Source organism: Schistocerca americana, chromosome 6 (genome assembly GCF_021461395.2).
Source record: "Schistocerca americana isolate TAMUIC-IGC-003095 chromosome 6, iqSchAmer2.1, whole genome shotgun sequence".
Classification (NCBI taxonomy): Eukaryota; Metazoa; Arthropoda; class Insecta; order Orthoptera; family Acrididae; genus Schistocerca; species Schistocerca americana.
Window position 1 is genome coordinate 578,168,548 of NC_060124.1, and position 22,745 is coordinate 578,191,292.

Consider the following 22,745-nt stretch of genomic DNA (forward strand, 5'->3'; position numbering starts at 1 on the left):
ACATGACCTGAGAACATGTCCACAGATCTGTCGGGGATGCGTGAAATTTAGAGATGGAACTCTTGACTTGCTGAAATAGGAACAAAGTTTCTCGTAACAGGTGGCTACGTTGTTGCTTGAAAAATTACAAAGAGAGTCCAAGTGGTCCCCCATACTCAGATTCTGCTGCAGAAGCTCCAATATCAGACTTAACAGTTGTATGTAGTCCTAGTAACACCAGCAGTAATGCAGATACATCTTGTGCTAAATATGTTTTATGACACAAATTCAAGTACCATCAGCTGGCCGAATGAACTGACGTTGCAGGCCAGATCCAGCGTGGGCCGCAGTTTGAAGACCCCTGTCATAGAGTAATCTCTGTAAATCCAAATTGGATCACAGCCCGACATGGTGACTTATTTGTATTCAACCCTCAGTTGCTTCTCAACACAAGAGATGTCTATTACTTTGTCCTCCATACAGGAATCTGTGCAGCGGTCAAACAATGGTATTTCTGTACAATCCTTCTGTGTGAATAATTTTTTAAATGCAACATTTAAAAATTCAGCTCTCCTTTTGTTGTCTTCTAATGCCAAACAAGACTGGTTGATGAATGATTTGAGTACAAGACTTTGATCCCCTTAGTGAATTTACGTAGGACCAAAATTTTCTTGGATTCTCAGTAAGATCTTTCACAAATTTATAACGACAAAAGTTGTTGAAAGCTTTGGGCATCAATCTTTTTATAGGTGCACAAATTTCTAACTTTCACCTGTCAACAATTCCATACCATTTTTTGAACTGAGAGTGCTATAACCTGTTTCATCAGCGTTTTCCAAATTTTGTTATTATAAAATGACAGCTCTTTTCCATCCTACTCACTCATCACAAGCTCCTCCAGAGTGCAATTTACAATCAAGCGTAAAATTTTGCCCTCTACACACATCACATTGGGACTAAATGATGTCCATTCATTGTTTAAGCAAGATGCTAACAACTACTTATTTGCTGTTTCCAGAAAGAACACTCTAATCAGCCTTGTTGATGGGTTTAATAGCTTTGGTAACAATTGTTGCTATGGTGACACTGTGCTCTCTAAACCTTGTCTCTATGCTGACTCTGTAAATAACGTCAAGCCTGTCTGTAGCTGCAAGCTCTACAGGTCTTCCACTGTGTGTGGATTGCTGAACTAGTTTCGCATTACAGTTTTTGGAAAATGTGTTAAGAATTACTTCACAAGACTGTCTGTACATCAAAAAATCGGCAAAGCCTCTGGCTAAGACTCTCCATTCAGCTCCATAACAAAAGACACTGATCAACCCTGGATGCAATATTGCAAATTATAAGCTCTGCGACGGTGACAGTTTTCACCACTTTTGCCAGATCCCTGCACAAACTGAGGACGGCCTCAAAACTCAAGTGACAGGTGTCACTGGTACCTACTACAACCTGAGTGCGACTGCCCTCTGCACCCTCAATGGCTGCAGGCATTTCAGATGCCCTCTCTTCACTGCCAGCTTATTGTCTGAATAATGAAACGCTGCACCAGTTATGACTTTTTTCATGCTTAGTACGACGTGTTTCAAGAATTTTTTCTCCTTGTCAAGTGCAAAAACTTACAAAATTATTTTGTGTGGTATTTACACACATGATGTCCCGTATCTCTTGCACTGCAGTCGTCTTTTTCAGATTATAAGGCACTGTGCCTACTCAGTTATGTAGAAAACCACACACACTATCACGCCCATTGTTTATTTGTGTAACATCCACAAAAAATACATACATAAATCCTACACTTGACAATGAGAACAAATTCTCAAAACATATTTTGCTCAGCCAAACGACGAAACACGTTAAATACAGTTTGACAATGGTGTCACTACGATCACAACAATCACAAAACTGTGCACCTGCAGTAGAGATTGTTTGGAAATGGTTGTGATTGGTCATCATATTTTTATTTGAACAAACCTAGTTACTGCCATCAGCCACCACGCCGAGTAGAGCAGCGATAGGAGATAGGCACGAATTGTCCCAACTTTTACTTGTTTACCGGTTCGAGAATCTGGTGTCAAGAAACTTAGTAATGTAAAATTTGCAAACAGTGCTTGATGGCGAACACCATGCCAGAGTCATTTTATGTCAGTTTTTTCTACACACACTTTTTCATAAAGTATAAATCACAGGGAAAATTATAAATATGTTGACGCAAAATCACGTGCGATCTAACATTGTGAACAGGCAAATTTGATGGGAGCAATAAAAGAAAAGTCATAAAAAGTGGGAAAACATTGATTCAGGGACGTCAAAGCACCATTGTACTTTATGTCCTTAAGAGGCGCCATAGTGCACCTGAAATTGGAGCTCCCGATAATAAGCAAATCTCTCCCCCAAATGTGCTTAGACCTTACTGAAGGCACAGACTCTTGTCAACTCATAGGGTGAATGGATGAGGCCAGATTTCCACTCCCCAAATTCAGTTTCTGCACTGAGCGACACGAACATATTAGGGAACTGCCACTCACCCTAAGGCGAGAGCATGACCCCCCTCCCCCCCCTCAACCCTGCCGTCAGAAAGGCCATAGCATTAGAGAACAGAGCCCATAAGTGAAACAAGAGACATTCAAGGTGTCCTATGTAACATGCCAATTTCTCCACCACTACTACACCCACAAGTGCAGACAGCAGACTATGGCCGACAGCATCTTCAGCTGCTCGTAAAGTGAGCCAGTTCCTCTTGCGTCTGAACATAGCATGCACACTCCATATTCACATACTACTAAAATTCTAATGAAAACAATAGGTACACCATTATTACTCTAACAAGCAAACATTAGGGGTTACACTCATCTGGTATGAGACGTTCCTGTGGGGGGGGAAGGGTCCACTGGGATCGAACTGCACAGCACAATAACCCTGGGATCGGTGTGGGGCAGCAGTGGATTGGATGGACTGTTGTGGCCTGTTGTCGGGTTGTGAACCACTGAGAGCTGCAACGGGACGAAGCCTCTCCGTCACTTCTAGGCCCCCGGTTTAATACACAATACACCCTCCACATATATTCTAAAGGGGTTTGCAGAGCACAGATGTAAACGCAGAGTGTAGAGAACTAGTGCGCATTGCAACAAAGGTAGCATTATCTTGTATGCTGGCCTGAAGACCAGATGTGAATACAAGAGCAGAGTTGTAAATAACATTGGTAACACAACCCTCTACCATGAAGGCAAACAGGATGTTCATACACAGCAAAGTGTCACTATAGTTTCCAGTCAGCATCATTGAGCTTACGCTTCACAACAGTTTTCTGTCTGGATCTACTCTGTCTCTACGTAAGAGAATGGTCACTGAAGTGGAGAACATGTTACCTCCAACTGTATGAGTCTGGTTACCCCCAACTGTACAAGCCTACAGACCAGATTCCAGGATCGGTGATAGAGAATGAGCTTGGTTCAGTGTTACACTTGGTCATTTTCTCAGTGTTTGCAGGCCAATAACTCCCAACTGTCAAACAGTACACTGTATGAATAACCTCATCACTTGAGCAAGTGACGAAACCATATTTCTATCTCCGATGCACTGTGCCAATTTATTTTTCTTTAGTTTTGGCTGATTACCCATTCTTAAGTGTCAAATATAATGTAAGCATATCTCACTTAGGTATAAATATGACAATGGAAAGTTCTGGATGGAATACGTATAGAGGAAGCAGTAAAGAGAACTCCTTGTACAGTGGATGTGTGGAGTGGTCAATACACACATAATGCATTAGTAAACACAACAATATAAGGAAAAGATAGATTGCTATTCATTGTAATGATGAGTTACAGATAGACACAATGAAGAGACATTTACACAATAGCTTTTGGCCAAAGCTTTCACCAGAAAAGGATAAAAAGCGCGTCTCCAGCAGCATGAACCAGAATGCTCAATCTTAGCTGCCAGAGACGCTCATATGAGCGCGAGGTGTGCTTGCTCGTGTGATTTTGTGTGTGTGTGTGGGGGGGGGGGGGGGGGGGGGGGAGGGGGGGGGAGGGGGGGGCGGCACGCGTTTTCCTTTTCTGATGAAGGTTTTGGCCAACAGCTAATGTGCAAGTGTCTTTTTGTCGATTCTATCTGCAACTCAAATTGTCACCTTTACAGCGAGTAACAATCTATCTTTTCCTTATATTGTTGACATTCCAACTTGGGAGTTTCCATTGGTTGACTACTACAACACACACACACACACACACACACACACACACACACACACACACACAACACAACACACACACACAACACACAAACGTTCGTGCCGGTGCATCTACACTGTATCAGTGCTGCAGGTTGATGGGTGGGTGAGGAGTTGTGTTGGGTGGAATAGGTGAGAGGAGAAAAAGAGATGGCAAGGAGTGGAGGGAATGGTGGCTGATGGGACAGAGGGAGAGGCAGCAAGGGGTAGAGACAACAGTGTGGCACTGGTGAGCTTACTCTGTCACAGACAAGTGGAGTTGTGATAATAATGTCTTTCTTATTAGGAGTGCAAAAGTTTGAGGACTAAGAACAATTACTTCAAGAGCAGCAACAGTTGATCGATCCAGTAGAGCACCATACACTTCGACGAGCCTAATGCAACTGAGGTTTAGCAGCTGTCCCACTGTTTTTCTATTATCGACTGTTTTGGTTCGTTAACACCTCATCAGTGTACAGCAAACTCTGAGACTGATGCTATCCACACAGTTAAGCCAATAACTGCATTTCCAATGATGATAATGTTTCATTATTGTGGCATATGTTAGTTGGTGAAGCAGAGACAGAGGTGACAATAATAGAGGTTTAATTATGTTCATCAGCCAGCAATTACAGAACAAAGGGTTCAGCACACCCAAATTCAACCATTCTGCGTTAAGCTCCCTGAGGAGATCACCATTTAGCAGGGACCATGTCAAATATTGACCTTCTCAAAGTTGTGGCAAGTGTTACCTTCTGAGAATTAAGGTGTCCATACTTTACATATGATACTGAGGGTGTCTTTGCAACACTTGTAAAAATTACATTCTTCAGCTGTGCAATTACATACTAAAGGGCATATGAGAAAAATGGAAGATTGATTTACAGCTAAACATAATGCAATCACAAGTTCACAGAAAACATTTCATCACAATGCTGACAGGCCTCCTGAGCCCACAACATATGTGAAAAGTCAATATTTGTCACCTACATTGATAAGTACAGAATTAGACTATGAAGAACTTAGGAAAATCCATTACTCTTCTTCTTCTCCTCCATAAACATTTCTGCTTATGCAACTCATTCACAAAGCCTTTTCCAATCTTGTCTCCCAGAGACTATCCTCCAGGATTTTCTCACACTGCTGTCCTCACCAATTCACATCAGCCTTCACCTTGTCGCTTCATCTTACTCATGGCCTTTGAACTGGTCTTCTTCCAGATTCTGTCCATTCCACAGCTTGGTAGTCTTTTGCTTCTCAATCTTTTCAAGTGGTCAAGCCATTTCACCCTATCTATCTCCCTAAGTTCTTTTAGGGGACTGATCTGAAGAGTGTTTTGTATTGTTTCCTTTAATACCTAGTGTTACCGAGGATCCTCAAAGAAAGTGCATACCTGTCACTTCTATCCTATTCAGTCCCTGTCACTTGTATTCGGATCTTTATTTGTCTGGGTCCAACAGCTGTGCAATTACATACTAAAGGGCACACAAGAAAAATGGAAGATTAACTCATCAGTAGACAATATGAGTGGTACATCATGATCTTTGCTTCAGCAGGTATTTTCCAAAACCAAATTATGTCCGATACACAATAATGAAATTGTGAGCAATTTTCTATCCTCTTCGAAGTTTCTTCCTTGATGTTTCCTTTCCTAGTTAGCCTACCTCCTAGACAGGTTTCCATTATAACTTATATCTGCCATATCGAAGATCTATGAAAAAGGAGGCCAGACAAACGTATGGTTCCTGAAGAGGGGCAGCAGCCTTTTCAGTAGTTGCAAGGGCAACAGTCTGGATGATTGACTGATCTGGCCTTGTAACAATAGCCAAAACAGCCTTGCTGTGCTGGTACTGCGAACAGCTGTAAGCAAGGGGAAACTATGGCCCTAATTTTTCCCGAGGGCATGCAGCTTTACTGTATGATTAAATGATGATGGCGTCCTCTTGAGTAAAATATTCCGGAGGTAAAATAGTCCCCCATTCGGATCTCCAGGCGGGGACTACTCAAGAGGATCTCATTATCAGGAGAAAGAAATCTGGCGTTCTACGGATCAGAGCGTGGAATGTCAGATCCCTTAATCGGGCAGGCAGGTTAGAAAATTTAAAAAGGGAAATGGATAGGTTAAAGTTAGATATAGTGGGAATTAGTGAAGTTCGGTGGCAGGAGGAACAAAACTTCTGGTCAGGTGACTACAGGGTTATAAACACAAAATCAAATAGGGGTAATGCAGGAGTAGGTTTAATAATGAATAGGAAAATAGGAATGTGGGTAAGATACTACAAACAGCGTAGTGAATGCATTATTGTGGCCAAGATAGATACGAAGCCCACACCTACTGCAGTAGTACAAGTTTATATGCCAACTAGCTCTGCAGATGACGAAGAAATTGAAGAAATGTATGATGAAATAGAAGAAATTATTCAGATAGTGAAGGGAGATGAAAATTTAATAGTCATGGGTGACTGGAATTTGAGTGTAGGAAAAGGGAGAGACGGAAACATAGTAGGTGAATATGGATTGGGGCTAAGAAATGAAAGAGGAAGCCGCCTGGTAGAATTTTGCACAGAGCACAACTTAATCATAGCTAACACTTGGTTTAAGAATAATGAAAGAAGGTTGTATACATGGAAGAACCCTGGAGATACTAAAAGGTATCAGATAGATTATATAATGGTAAGACAGAGATTTAGGAACCAGGTTTTAAATTGTAAGACATTTCCAGGGGCAGATGTGGACTCTGACCACAATCTATTGGTTATGACCTGTAGATGAAAACTGAAGAAACTGCAAAAAGGTGGGAATTTAAGGAGATGGGACCTGGATAAACTGAAAGAACCAGAGGTTGTACAGAGTTTCAGGGATAGCATAAGGGAACAACTGACAGGAGTGGGGGAAAGAAATACAGTAGAAGAAGAATGGGTAGCTTTGAGGGATTAAGTAGTGAAGGCAGCAGAGGATCGAGTAGGTAAAAAGACGAGGGTCAGTAGAAATCCTTGGGTAACAAAAGAAATATTGAATTTAAATGATGAAAGGAGAAAATATAAAAATGCAGTAAATGAAGCAGGCAAAAAGAAATACAAACATCTCAAAAATGAGATCGACAGGAAGTGCAAAATGGCTAAGCAGGGATGGCTAGAGCACAAATGTAAGGATGTAGAGGCTTATCTCACGAGGGGTAGGATAGATACTGCCTACAGGAAAATTAAAGAGACCTTTGGAGATAAGAGAACCACTTGTATGAACATCAAGAGCTCAGATGGAAACCCAGTTATAAGCAAAGAAGGGAATGCAGAAAGGTGGAAGGAGTATATAGAGGGTCTATACAAGGGCGATGTACTTGAGGACAGTATTATGGAAATGGAAGAGGATGTAGATGAAGATGAAATGGGAGATACGATACTGCATGAAGAGTTTGACAGAGCACTGAAGACCTGAGTCGAAACAAGGCCCCCGGAGTAGACAACATTCCATTGGAACTACTGACGGCCTTGGGAGAGCCAGTCCTGACGAAACTCTACCATCTGGTGAGCAAGTTGTATGAAACAGACGAAATACCCTCAGACTTCAAGAAGAATATAATAATTCCAATCCCAAAGAAAGCAGGTGTTGACAGATGTGAAAATCACCGAACAATCAGTTTAATAAGCCACAGCTGCAAAATACTAACACGAATTTTTTACAGGCGAATGGAAAAACTAGTAGAAGCCGACCTCGGGGAAGATCAGTTTGGATTCCATAGAAATACTGGAACACGTGAGGCAATACTGACCTTACGACTTACCTTAGAAGAAATATTAAGGAAAGGCAAACATATGTTTCTAGCATTTGTAGACTTAGAGAAAGCTTTTGACAATGTTGACTGGAATACTCTCTTTCAAATTCTAAAAGTGGCAGGGGTAAAATACAGGGAGCGAAAGGCTAATTACAATTTGTACAGAAACCAGATGGCAGTTATAAGAGTCGAGGGACATGAAAGGGAAGCAGTGGTTGGGAAGGGAGTAAGACAAGGTTGTAGCCTATCCCCGATGTTATACAATCTGTATGTTAAGCAAGCAGTAAAGAAAACATAAGAAAAATTTGGAGTAAGAATTAAAATCCATGGAGAAGAAATAAAAACTTTGAGGTTCGCCGATGACATTGTAATTCTGTCAGAGAGAGCAAAGGACTTGGAAGAGCAGTTGAACGGAATGGATAGTGTCTTGAAAGGAGGATATAAGATGAACAGCAACAAAAACAAAACAAGGATAATGGAACGTAGTCGAATTAAGTCGGGTGATGCTGAGGGAATTAGATTAGGAAATGAGACACTTAAAATAGTAAAGGAGTTTTGCTATTTGGGGAGCAAAATAACTGATGGTGGTCGAAGTAGAGGAGATATAAAATGTGGACTGGCAATGGCAAGGAAAGCGTTTCTGAAGAAGAGAAATTTGTTAACATTCCGTGTAGATTTAAGTGTCAGGAAGTCGTTTCTGAAAGTATCTGTATGGAATGAAGCCCTCTATGGAAGTGAAACATGGACAAAAAATAGTTTAGACAAGAAGAGAATAGAAGCTTTCGAAATGTGGTGCTACAGAAGAATGCTGAAGATTAGATGGGTAGATCACATAACTAATGAGGAAGTATTGAATAGGATTGGGAAGAAGAGGAGTTTGTGGCACAACTTGACCAGAAGAAGGGATCAGTTGGTAGGACATGTTCTGAGGCATCAAGGGATCACCAATTTAGTATTGGAGGGCAGCGTGGAGGGTAAAAATCGTAGAGGGAGACCAAGAGATGAATACACTAAGCAGATTCAGAAGGATGTAAGTTGCAGTAGGTACTGGGAGATGAAGCAGCTTGCACAGGATAGAGTGGCATGGAGAGCTGCATCAAACCAGTCTCAGGACTGAGGACCACAACAACAACATGCACAAGGAAGCTGCAGCCACTCAGGTACCTTGGGCACTTATGCAGTCTACATGGCCCTTGCAAGCCTCAGCGTCATGAGCTCCCATGTCATAGTCACGACCTGACACCAGGCAGCAGCACCAGTGCTGGCAGAGACCACCACTTCCAAAGGACCTATTCATGACTGCACAATGCATCAGAAGAGAATCGTATCACGAGTATTCCATCACCAGCAGCTACAAAGACCAGCTCATGGACTACACCAGCAGTTCTACCACTTTCAAGAGCCTCTCCTGGACTATGGGTGAGTGCTGCTCGCCTCAGCATCTTAGAACATTCAAAATCGTAGGGACTGATGCCGCTGTTCTCAGCTTTCATTGTTGTTTCCTTTGTGGACTTGGACTGTGTTAAGGACAGACTTTTTGTACCTGTGTTAGACAGCACAGCGTTCTGGGTGCTTATTTCTCTGCAACCTTATTTTCCTACGAAGCTCTTAACAATGTTACTACCTATTAGAAACAGTCGAGAAATTTTAGATAGCAGCTCCGTCAAGCCTCTGTACCACTACCTAGTAAGAAACTGTATTTTGTGCCTTTTTTCTTATTGCTGAAGCAGATGTATTTCTTTGTCAAAAAATTGTTAAAACTTGATCACCGTTTTCTCAGTGTCCCGTAAGGGACACTTCAATGTCTTTGATTTTTCATTTTCCTTGCTGACTTTTTGTTAAACTTGTTTCTAAGTCTGCTTCTTCCATTATCTGTCAAGTATTTGGTTCTTCCATTTTTAGCTCACTGTCTTCCCATATCATCACATCATTTGCATAATTTTCATATCATCTGTTGTTGATCCTTGATGAACTTACTTAATGATGTTGTGCTTAACTTTATTTGAGAGCACTGGAGAAATCATGCTTCCTTGTCGAAGCTTTCTAACTGTTCTAAACCATTCTAATTTTTAATTGTCATTCTATCTTACTTCTTATTTTCTGTAGAATTATCTTTTCGTAAACCTTCATGCAATAGCACAGTAATGTTAATCCTCTGTAGTTCTCAAAGAGCATCATGTTACCCTTTTTAAAAATAGATACAATAACTGTCTTTGCTCAATTATCATCCTCAGTGTCCTCATTATTGTTTACAGCCACTGAATTTTGATATGTCCCACAAGTTTGAAAATCTATTGCTGATCTCCTCACAGTTGTCTAAAATAAATGGAAATTAACTTATTGCCATTAACAATCCCATTGACAATAAACAAGGATATATGCCATAAATAAGTGCTAAATAGAATACAGGAAGAAAATTGTGTGTACCAATACTATGATAATACAACTCATATTAAAGAAGCTTACCTTTTCCTATATGTCTTCGAGTATTTTCTATTGTAGAATTACGGTTGACATTTGACAACTGTCCCAGACAGAATCTATCAGAATTGTTACTGGGGTTTGTGAAACCATCCACAATGATTACATTGCTCTGACAATGGAAGATTTCTCCGACTCTGCTATTCAGTTCATAGTAAGCAATGCTTGCCCAGAAAGTTGGCTCCTGGGGAGAAAAGGTGCAACCATAAAATTAACCGCTCTTCTTTTAAACAGCAGATTAAAAAATAAGCATAATCACCATTAAAGCAACAGTAAAGTACTGGATAGGATGAGAAATTCCAAATCAAATCTGAGCATATTATCATTTATTTCAGTTAACATGTTAAAAAACCAACAATGGGAAAAGGTACCTGGTAAGCGACTGGTGCAACTTCTGACATATTTAAGTTGCTTGATGTATCCATAGCAGAAGGATCTGGGAGAGCAGTGCCTGTACCCTGCTGTGTTTCTTCAGGTGGGCTATATGCAGGTGGTGGTGTTTCTGCTCATATGTAACACACATCAGTCAAATTACAAAGATAGGTGTGCCATAGTTATAGGCAACAATCTTCAAACAGTACAAAATTATTAATTCATGAAAATTCATCTTATAACTCTTTAATTACATTAGTATATTCTATGTTAATTGCATTAACTTAACCATTTTTTTACTATTAATTTTCCCACACACTTTTAGTTTTTCTTTGCACAATTCATTTCTATAGATTGTGCACCAATTTTGTTTTCTTAGGCTCTGCGTGACATTCTTTGTAACAAACCACAATGGAAGTAGCTCATGCAAATTAACAAACTGCATACATTCCAACAGTTTTGTGTGCTTCTATAGTACATCTCCGTATATATTATATAATCACAAAGGTACATACAATGACAACAGGTTCATTCCACAGTAAGGATTAACACCACACCTATCACTAAATGTAATCTGCAATACTGAAAATTGGTGTCAATGAAGCCAACAATCAATTTGGCTTCCAAGAAAATGGAGGCACTGGTAAAGCTATTCTACTGTTCGCAATGTAACTGAAGAAATTTTAAGAGTGTACAGAAACATTTGCATAGCTTTTATAGACATCAGGAAAGTATTCAAAACACTGTCAGCTGGAACCAACTAACGGGAATCCTAGGAATGATCAGATTACAGGGTGTATACGTGGACAAGCAAAAAAAGTTCCCGGATTTTTCCCTGATTTACCGGTTAAAAATACACTTTCTCCCAGATGAAAATACAATTTTTTCCGTGTTAAGTGACAGTATACTCTTCCTCGGCACTGTAAAAATCATCAATCCTTTGAATGTTTATGGTTTTATATTCTGACGTAGAATTGCCCGGCACTTTAGAAAACGAAACTCAGGGGGAAAAACACGTTTTGAAAGACCTTTGATGTGCAGCAACATGTACGCTGCATATTTTCGTATTACAAAGGTATAAATTTGAATTCCACCAAATAATGCATGTCACTTTCCGAAGCATTGAAATTGAAATTGCGATGCACTTTTGTAAGCGTCATAGCTCATTCACGTGATCTCGCCAAGCAATGACAGCAATAGGACACGTGATGTAGTCAGCCAATAGCAATATCACTTACGTAGCGCGAATACACAAATAAGAAAAGTTAATGGCTTAAATTAATATACTTAGCATTCACATATAATATTGGTCTCTAAGATTAATAAGTTTGAAGAGAAGCTAAGCTTCCACATATAATATTGATCTTTTTGTGTGCGTTGCACTTTAAGATACACACACAAATGTGCCAGTAAAATTTTTAATAACGACGCGAATGTCTCACTTTCTGGACTCGAAATACTTCAAAATGGTCGTCCTCAAAGAGTTGATTTTTAAATGAGAGTCAAACGCTTTGTGATTTAAGAAATTCATCATACATTCTCGCACATAATTCATCTTACGTAAAAGGAAATCTGCTTTGAATATAATGCTTTTCAAACCACCCGCGACCTATTAGAAATAGGTTCGTTTCAGCAGTTGCAAGAAAGCACCAGATAACTGGCGTCACCGCACTTGCGCAGCTATGATGACGCAGGAAGCCCATGTGTTTGTACGTGTAAAACATTAAGAGATCTTACATTATATCATAAAAGAAACAAGACGTCATATCATACTTCAAGGGCGTCGGGGTTTCGCGAACCATACCAAAGTGCATAATTCGGCTAAAAATGCACATCCGTATTTAAATTTTCTTGGAGTACCAGTACTCATGTTTGGTTCTTTATTATAGCATAATGCCATACATGCACTTGAAATGCAGCGAACAGTTGAAACTAGCCAATAGTGTGAAATTAAACTCTTGGTTTCAAATAAATTGACTGCCTCAGTAGAAAGGATTAATAAAAGCCAAATCTCTTTAGCAAACCAGCAAAAATAGCTTCATTGTTCTGTAAGGCGATTAATGCTTGACTGTCAAGGGTGGAAATAAAATCTGAAACTATTAACATATATTAGCCTGCCATAATTATGCGAACGTATTTTAATTCATTTGATAGCTCCCGGCCACAAAAATCCGTTTTGTTATCATTTAACGTGAGAGCAATAAATGAAGAGGAAACAACAAAATCACTGAACGTAAACACAGGTCACGTGGAGACCCATCTCCCCACCACAACTCTGACTGCTCTGTGCATCAGCCCCGGATCTGCGATATTTCCGAACCAGGGCAATATTAAATAGTGGCGCCCAGCCACACTTCCGTAAGAAGCGGGAGAAGGTACTACTCACACGCGACTCAAATGCGCATGCGCAAGAGCCCACCCGCAACTGCTCAAACAAATGTAATTTAAACAGTTGTCACGTCACACTCATCGGAGGCAATTTGTTGTTATAAAGCATTGCATAGTGTTCCTAAAGCCTTTGACACACTTTACTGTTGGCAGGCGCTTGTATGAGCACTGTTTTGTTGTTGTATATGGCACATTTCCTTTGCAACTTAAGTTTTATTTTCGGTTTTTTTCCTCCTGTTCATGTTTTGTTGCTGCAGTATCATTCTGCAGTAGTGGGATACAATAATATCATTTGTTAGAGTATTGGTTCTTACCAGTCAAAATCACAAAAATTTAACTGAAAACTAAAACAATGAAAAATTTGCAGAATTCTAAACAGTTTCCGGGTTTTTCCTGGTTTTCTACTGGATGGAAAAATTCCCGCGTTTTTCCCGGATCTCCTGGTTGTCCCAGGTCGTATACACCTTGAACTAGACAACAGAGTCAGTATAATATTTAAATAACTATACAAAGAACAAACAGCGATGTTAAATACTAAAAATTACACAAAAAGAAGCTGCAATTCTCAAAGTCACTAAGCAAAGGATGCAATCTGCCCCATCCATACTCAACATCTACACAGAACATGCAAAAGTGCAAAGAATACTGTACAGGTATCAGAATAAATGGAGAAAGAAAACAGATGCTTAGGTTTGTGGATGATGTAGTTGTAATAGTTCCAGGTGAAAGCAATCTCCAAAGTGTCTTGGATACAGTATGAAGAAATGAGTTCAAAATGGAAACTACATCAAAAAATACAGAAATACTCAAGTGTTTCATGAAATAAAAACAAACAGGATCTTACAAATATTTAGTAAGTAAGAAGAACGGAGATAGAAGAAGCAGAAACATAAAACAAAGAACTATACAAACAAAAGTAATGATCATGAATAAAGGAAAGATGCTTGGTTTGAACAACAATACTGACTTGAGGAAAAAGATGGTTAAGAGCTGTATCTGGAGTACAGCAAATTTTGGAACATAAAAAGAAAAAGTGTCCTACAGCACTTTGTACAGTAAGTGCTTCCAATAAGAAATGTTGAGAGAGAAGTAGAGATGCAAGTTTTTATAGTACATCCATACAGAAGCACTTCCTCCCACAAGACAACACACAAAGCATACTGAGTGAACAGATGACCACACCTGCAAAGTACCACCATGATTATATGACTTTAAGTGATGATACTGACTGAGTACTGTCAACAAAGTGAAAAGGGCACCAACGAAGGTTGTAATAGGGTTCTGCTCAGGAACATGAATGTTGCCTCAGGTTTATTAACAGAAGATAGAAGTATTGGGCATACAAGGGCAAAGAGAAACATTCTCACTCCAACAAAAAGAAGGCACTGATATGAATGAAATTTTTATTTTGATATGAAAGTCAGAAGCCAAGTTGATGTGCAGAACTTTTCTGCTTAAATGGTTTACTGAAACAGTGTTTCAGAGAATTGCACAAACTAGAACATCCTTCTCAGTTTTTGCAGTGGTGGTTAATTCAAAATTTGTGGAGGTTTATAAGGAGTCTCTTCCTGTTTTCAACCGTAGCAAAATTGGAAATTGAATTCAACATGGAAGTGCTTTTCCTGAAGAACAACTAAAAACTGTAATGAGGAAGGGAAACATTGAGAGAGAACACATACACACACATACACACACTACACACTACACTGTGCCAGAACTGCAGCTTGATTCTGTGTCAAGCTGCAATGGGGTTCCTATGTAGTCGGCTAGGACAATGTAGCTGTGCATGTATATGAAACTTTGTTCTGTATTAGTAAACTCTAATGGAAGATGCTGCCCAAAAGCTTAGCAATGTTTTCAGTCTTGTTCATGTACCAATTGACCACTTGACACCCCAACTATTTGGTATGTTATTATCTGTACTGCCTCCAGTACTTGTGTTTCTCCTGAGACTTTTCATTAAAATACTGGATTGACACCCCAACTATTTTGTATGTTATTATCTGTACTGCCTCCAGTACTTGTGTTTCTCCTGAGACTTTTCATTACAATACTGGATTATCACTGATTACAGGAGTGTGAAATAGCCAGTACCATACACATCAGGTGGAGTAGGGTTTAGCAAGATATGTCATACATTTGTTGAATGCCAATCAGAAACACAGAAAAAATGGAGGTTGGAGCAATTTAAAAAAGAATCCAGCTTATTTCATATGCTGATCTATCATTGTTAATGAGAAAAGGGCCACCACTTTATACTAGAAACAAAATATCAATCAAAGCAATGATCCTGCATTTGATCAGCTATAAAGAATATGATCAGAGTTCTCCGAGATGAAAAAGTGATTTATCTTACAAATTATCTTAATTACAGCAAAACAATGACTGGTGAATATTAAAACTGTTTTGCATTAAATGAATGAAAAAGACATTAGGAAATGTGTGGAGTGAAAGAAAGAATGCAGAAGGCATTGGAAATGAGAAAATGAGAGACATGAGGTGTGAATTATTGTAACATGCACCCTACACAACAGATTCACCAGATTTGATGAGATTTTAACTTCAAATATTCTCACAGCTAAGGTAAATTTCATGTGGGGAATGTTCTGAGGCCAACAAAGGGCTAGTCAGTTGTAGAAGACCAGCTCTTTCATTTCTCTGCTTGGATGCTGAATATCCAATAACTGGTAAGTCTTATAATTTTGTGTTACAGGGTTGCATTGTGACTTGTCATAAAAATCAAATAGCAACACAGTCAAGTTTTCAAGTTCACCAGGAGTCATGATTCAGAAATCATTTAGCATGCACTTTAAAATAAATTGTTATACTATATTATAAAGCATTCCTGAAAATAAACTGGCACAATATGCAGTCTAAAATTGACTTAAAAATTGCACAAAATGTTTCCATACCTGGCAATCCATTGCTTCCATATGGACTTTGTGGATTTGAACTAGTACTGCCTGGACTAGGCACACTGCTCAGTGGAGAAGTTGGTCCAGGACTAAGGTGTGAAGATGGACCACCACCACCTCCACCACCTCCTCCACCGCCAGCACCGCCATTTGTGAAACCACCTCCAGCTGAATATGACACATTGTGCGGCATTGCTGGTTCTGGCAACTGCTGGAATGGCAGGAGTGAGTGACCAGGTGCATACTCACTATGGCGAGGCACCAGAACTGGAGGTAGCACTACAACACAGAAATATATACAACGCTTATAATTTGTTACACTTCATACCACAGTACTAGCAATAAAGCAAGCAAGCACTAATAAGGTAAATAATTTGACAAAGAAGATGGGTATTGTTGACGATTAATTTTAAGCAGCTTTCCATACTAGTCTACTCTATACAAGCCTCTTCACCTCTGAACAACTAGCTCAACCTACATCCATTTGAAGCTGCCAACTGTTTCTCTAATGTATCAAAAGATCAACAGATATAGCTACGCATATGTCAGGCAAGGTCGCTATGCACAGTGTGTGGAAGGATACATACAGTAGCCCCACCTCACACGGCAAAACTCCCACGAGAGAAGAAAGGGTTCTGTGGACTGTACGGCCTCACTTGTCAACTGGCCGATGTTTGTGGCAAGCTCTCTGGTGTACCTATTGACAACCCTGTGCTACATGTTTTTCTCCAAGAATGTGATTTCAACTAACTATTGATGATGTTTGGTTACTGCATAGATTTGCCTGCCTGTCTAATTGAGAACTGTCTTCCCTCCTCACTGTTCACACTGACCATTGTATTTTCAGTGAAAAACTTAATGGTAAATGCTTGCACTGGGAGTGTAGTTCACACCTAAATGTTTCCCAGTCAAACCCACGAACAGTGTTCTACAACACTGACATATGAGTCATTCTACAAAAATCCAAAATACTGTATTTATCATGAGGCATTCCCCCCCCCCCCCCCCCCACCCCCCCCCCCCCCCACCCCCCAGGCATTTTGTTTTGTTTATTTCCATCAGAGTCAGCAGCAACTATTTTCTGTGGTTTAATTGTAAATAAGTTGGGCACAATAAAATCTATGGTGTTGTAGAATGATCCCTCACAATGCAACCTATCAACTAGTTCCTTCTTTTAGTCAGCTAGTGTCATAAATTTCTTCTCTCTCCAATTCGATTAATTATCACCACTTTAGCCATTTGAACTACCCATCTTATCTTCAGCATTCTTCTGTAGCACCACAATTAAAAAAACCTCTATTCTATAAAAGTTTAAATTATTTGGCATCCAGTCGCACTTGTACCCTGGATGCACTACAGAAAAATTGTTTCTTTAGAAACTTCCGGAAGCAGAAAGTTATATTAGTTTACAAATATTTCTCTTTTTTATAAACTTTTTCTTACTGTTGCCAGTTTACATATTACATCCTCTCTAGGTGGGATATCATCAGTTATTTTGCTGCTCAAATATCGGAACTTGTCTATAACTTACATTGTCTAATTTCATAATCTAACTCCCATGGCACCCCTGATTTACCAGTAGTTCAACAACAGTGCCCTAGTCTTAATTTTGTTTATGATCAACTCATAACCTCTATTTACTTTTGTTGTAAAAATTTTTCTTTAGCTTGGTGTAATCATCACTTACTTATTTGTGCCCAACCCAACTCACGGTTAGAACTCTCAATTAGTCGACAACCTGAATATATTATTACAATTTAAAATTTGTGGCAGACTAGGACTGAAAGTAAACCTTTTTGTTTTTCGCAAGCAGTTACCTTACACCTTTTAAACTATCTGAGCATATTTCCACAATTGACTAAACCTTCAATGGAAACATATGCTTAAAAAATAAAACTGATGGAATGTGCAAAATGGCAAATCAGAAATGGTTAGAGGAGAAACGCAGTGCTGCAGGAACATGCATAACAACTGGAATGACAGATGCCACATAATACAGGAAAATTAAGGAAACCTTTGGAGAAAAGAGAAATAGCTTAATGAATATTAACAGTTCAGATGGCAACCAAGTAGTAAACAATGAACAACAGGCTGAAAGGTGGAAGGGATATACAGATGGACTATACAAAGGAAACAAACTTGAAGACAATGCTATGGAAAGGGAAGAGGAAGTGGATGCAGATAATATGAGTGATGTGATGAGTGATTGTGGGAGAAACAATTATGTTAAAACTGAAGATTGCGATGATAACAAAACTAAACACAGATACTGACAAGTATGAGGACTAGATCAAACTTTACCCCTACTCATTTTAAAAAGATAGACTGAAGAAAGGCAAACTTAAATTTATAGGATTTGTAGATTTTTAAAAAGACAGAGCGATATAACGTAACTGGATAGGTAAAAAATCTACTCACCAAGCAGCGGTGCGAGAAAACATGTATAAAGGTATTGAAATTTCAAGCTTTCTGAGTCAGTGCCTACTTGTTCTGGCAGAAGGGTTGAAGGGGAAGGAAGGAGCTGAAGGAAAAGGACCAGTACAGATTACAAAATGGGATATGTTTGGAAAAGTTGCCCAGGACCCCAGATCAGGGGAGACTTCTGGACTGGATGAGAAGGAAAGACTAATTGTTGGGGACTGCAATGGACAAGATTTGAAAACCTGAGAGCTTGAAGGTGGAACACAGCATAGTACGCAAGATAGAGATTACCAAAAAAACAAAATATTGTGCATAAGTTGAAAGTTAAGTGTGTTGTATGTGGCAGAGGTTAGTGGGTGAGTGGGTGTGGGAAGGAGGGATGGACAGGTCAGAAAATAAATTGTATAGAAAATTAAAAAAGGTTAGTGAAGAAAAGAATAGATACTGAGAGGAAATGTTAAGATCAAAGAAATTCATGTAACAAGAACCAAGGACACGTTGTGACACCCAGTCCCCCCCCCCCCCCCCCCCCCCTGAGGAACCGTCTGGAGGAAGAATCCAGATGGCATGTTTTGTGGTGAAATAGTACTGAGTCATAACTATCATGTTGCAGAGCATGTTCTGCAACAGGATATTGTGTGTTGCCAGTATATACCCCTCTGCCTATAATCATTCTTCCTAACTGGTAAGTTAGTGGTAGTCATGTCAATGTAAAAGGCCAAATAGTGTTTGCATAACAGCACGTATATGATGCATTGTTTCATAGGCAGCTCTCCCTTTGATAGTGTTCTGCCAGTTACAGGGCTGATATAGATTGTGATACAAGGGCACCCATACGAAAGTTTGTGGGAGAGGGCATGAGACCTGGGAGTATGGAATATTTTGAATACTTTGGAATATTCCAGTTCTCATGCTGTTAAAAACTTCCGCAATACCAACTTTAAACCACATTCTTGCACGAAAAACACCTGACTACACTATATTTTTTTTCCTTTCCCTGAGAGCTGGGGGTGACCGTGACCCCCACCCCCCACTGCCCCAGGTATGGGCACCCTTGTGTGCTATGAGTGTGCATATGGCAATTCTCAATAGCAGTAACAGTCAGAGTGGTACCACGGGGCAGGGAAATGGGTGCAGAAGGCGCATTGGATCTTATTTCAAAGGAGTCTGCACCTGAACAAATATTTCTGCCTAAGGGGAAATATTTGACCAGGATAAGACAGCAACTGTCAAAATGTATGTTATATCTGAACAGAAAGGTGTAGTTGAATCTCTGCGAAGATAAGATCAATGTCAAGGAAAGCACCCTGGAATGTGTCCCCACCCAAGAGATGGAGAATGAGCAGAACCGCAAAGCCACAATGATGAAGAATGCTGAAGGTCTCAGTGCATGATGGAAACGATGCACCATGTAAGGCGCCCTTCCCCAATCGGCTTGCTCTTCGGGAAAAATGGAGGTCAAACCCTACAGGGGACCATCACATAAAGGCCGAAATATGTGAGACTCCTGTTAGTCCCCTCTTACGATAGGCAGGAATACCTCGGGCCTATTCTAATCCCCAGACCTGCAACGGGCCGAACGAGGTAGGTGGGTGATCATGGAAGGTGTGGTTGGCAGATGAAAACACTCCCTGTGCCACACACTTATTCACTTGATTGTTTACAGTGAACAATAATGCCCCTCAGCACAGGGAACACATTGCAACTCAGCAGAGAACACACAAGCTGGAATCCCTGATTTAATGTGTCCAACCAGGTTGTCCATCATACGCTCCCACGTGGCTGGAGTGTTACATAGTCCAACATTCAGATAGGCCATCAGGTGCATTGAAGGCAGTCTTTTCCTGATCAACCATGTTAGCCTTGATTTGTGTGTAGCCTATCCACATGACCATAGTTGAGAAATAATTTTCTTCTCTCAAGCAGCTTAGGATGTCACCAATGCAGGGCAATGGAGAAACACCTCTTTTCATGAGTCTGTTCAGTCACAGATAGTCGATGCTGAAATGCCATGTGCTGTTCTTCTTCACAAGGGCCACAGGAGAGGAAGGAGGATACTCTCATGCTTCAATGATGTTACTTTTGGTTTCTCCAATTCCTCCCAGATTATCTATCATTCATCTGGCAACACCCTATACAAGCACTTTTTGTAACACATGTTACTGTTGGTTGGACATATTTCGCATTTGCAAGTTTCAGTACAACACACTTGTGTAACGGAACACGTCTTCTTTAGCTGACAACAATCATCAGTTGACAGCACGGCAATGGAAGCTACTGAGTTGATTAGCATCTGTACAGGTTGGCCACTGATGATGTTATCAATGAGATTTCCTGACCTCTTGATGACTGTCACCTGTGGACAATTTTCACATGTGGCAGTTTCATCTCCATAGATTGCCACCTCACTTGCTTCTTCTCAATTTGGGAGCTAGGCATGCAGCTGGTAGCTCTGTATGGTGACTGTGATTGGCTACAGCATGTTGAGGAGTAAACTCATTCAGGGCACAGTGATAGTCTTTGTCCCACAGGTCAGTTATGATGTCTGGAGTCGACTGGCATGAACAGAACTGTTGCGACAGTTGACATCTGGCAATGTAGTAGTCGCCGGAATCATACCTTCTTTCCCTGCAGTAGCACACAATGTGTCTAAGGCAGCCAGAGTGGAAGCATACTGATGTGTTTTCTTCTGTCCTCTAATTGTCTGTTCTTCTGTAGGGTATTTTACGTAATGGAGGACTTGGTTGTACCTGCATTGGTGGGATGCATGACTGACACTTGATGGCTGCAGCATAAATCCAAGTTGATTGAGTCAGTTCTTCGTAGAACATTCAGCTGGTGGTGAAATGTGTTAAGGATCAATACACAATTTCTTCATCTTTCTCTACTGCCTCCTGATGTATGTGGTTGACATTCAGGGTTGTTATCTCTTGCCTTGGTCTGACAATTCGGCCAGTCATAAAATGCTGTAGCTCTTCTCTTACTACCTGGCGCATGAGAGGGGTTGAGTCTTTGGTGGTCTTCCACAACCACCATAGGGGCTGCTTTCAGGAGTCAGTCATAAGTCTTTTGTCAAACTGATTCACAATGTGGCATAGGATTAAGGCATTCTGTATATAGGAGTGTGACATTTCCCCATGATGTTGACCCCTGTTTTCTAATTGTTGTTCTGCTAAGAGAATGTGCTTCTCTTCGTTGTTCACAAACCATTGCTACACCGTCTGTGTAAAAATATACATTTGGTGAATACATCATGTAATCCCAGCTGTCGTATTTGTATTTCAGCCATTTTATAAGGTTCTCTTCAGTGTCTCCAGAAAACACTGATGGATGCCAGATGTGCAGTTGACTTACTGATGTTATGGTATCCATTGGTTTCCTGAATATACAGAACGTGGGAGCAATGTACTGCTTGTATTCTGGTTTCTGTCCATGTAGATAACAGCTTTTATGTTTCCTAATTGGACCTATGATGATGCAGATGTTTTGAAGCACTTGGCATCTCCACCAAACAATGTCACGCCATAACCAGAATCAAGTCCAAATTCAAAAGCAGGATAGTAAATGATGTACGACACTTTGCACTGATGCATGTCTATTACAAACACCAATGTAGAGTCAGAAGAGAACTGAACTCCTGAATGGAGAGAGCAGCTATACACAGAGATGATAAGAGTCATGTGATAGCGATGTGAACATATACATGTGGCAGCAGTATCACATACACAAGATATAAAAGAGGCACTCACGGAACTGTCATTGCAGGTGATTCATCTGAAAAGTTTCTGAAATGATTATGAACACACAACAGGAATTAACAGCTATACATATGGGACATTCCATTTCGGAAACTGTTACAGTATTCAATATTCTGAGATCCACAGTGTCATGAGTATGCTGAGAACACCAAATTTCAGACATTACCTCTCACCGTGAACAAAGCAGTGGCCAGCGGCATTCAATTACTGAACGAGAGCAGCAGCGTGTACATAAAGTTGTCAGTGCTAAAAGACGAGCAACACTGTGTCAAATAACATCAGAAATCAATGTGGGACTTATGATGAATGTTTCCATTAGGAAAGTGCGGCGAAATTTGGCTTTAATGGGCTATGGCAGCAGACGACCAACTTAAGTGCCTTTGCTAACAACACGACATTGCCTGCAGCACCTCTCCTGGCTCATGACCAAATAGGTTGGATCATAGATG

General features: G+C 40.2%; 1 protein-coding gene across 4 annotated transcripts in view; it reads right to left on the reverse strand.

Annotated features, from left to right (window-relative positions):
- LOC124619529 (protein mothers against dpp) overlaps positions 1 to 22,745 on the reverse strand; it is a 170,227-nt gene that overhangs the window by 95,105 nt on the left and 52,377 nt on the right. For all 4 annotated transcript variants that reach the window (XM_047145985.1, XM_047145982.1, XM_047145983.1 and 1 more), the window contains exons 4-6: positions 16,115 to 16,396; positions 10,814 to 10,944; positions 10,428 to 10,626 (exon numbers count right to left, since the gene is read on the reverse strand). In XM_047145985.1, coding sequence (XP_047001941.1) covers positions 10,428 to 10,626; positions 10,814 to 10,944; positions 16,115 to 16,396 — 612 coding nt within the window. The remainder of the gene's footprint in view (positions 1 to 10,427; positions 10,627 to 10,813; positions 10,945 to 16,114; positions 16,397 to 22,745) is intronic.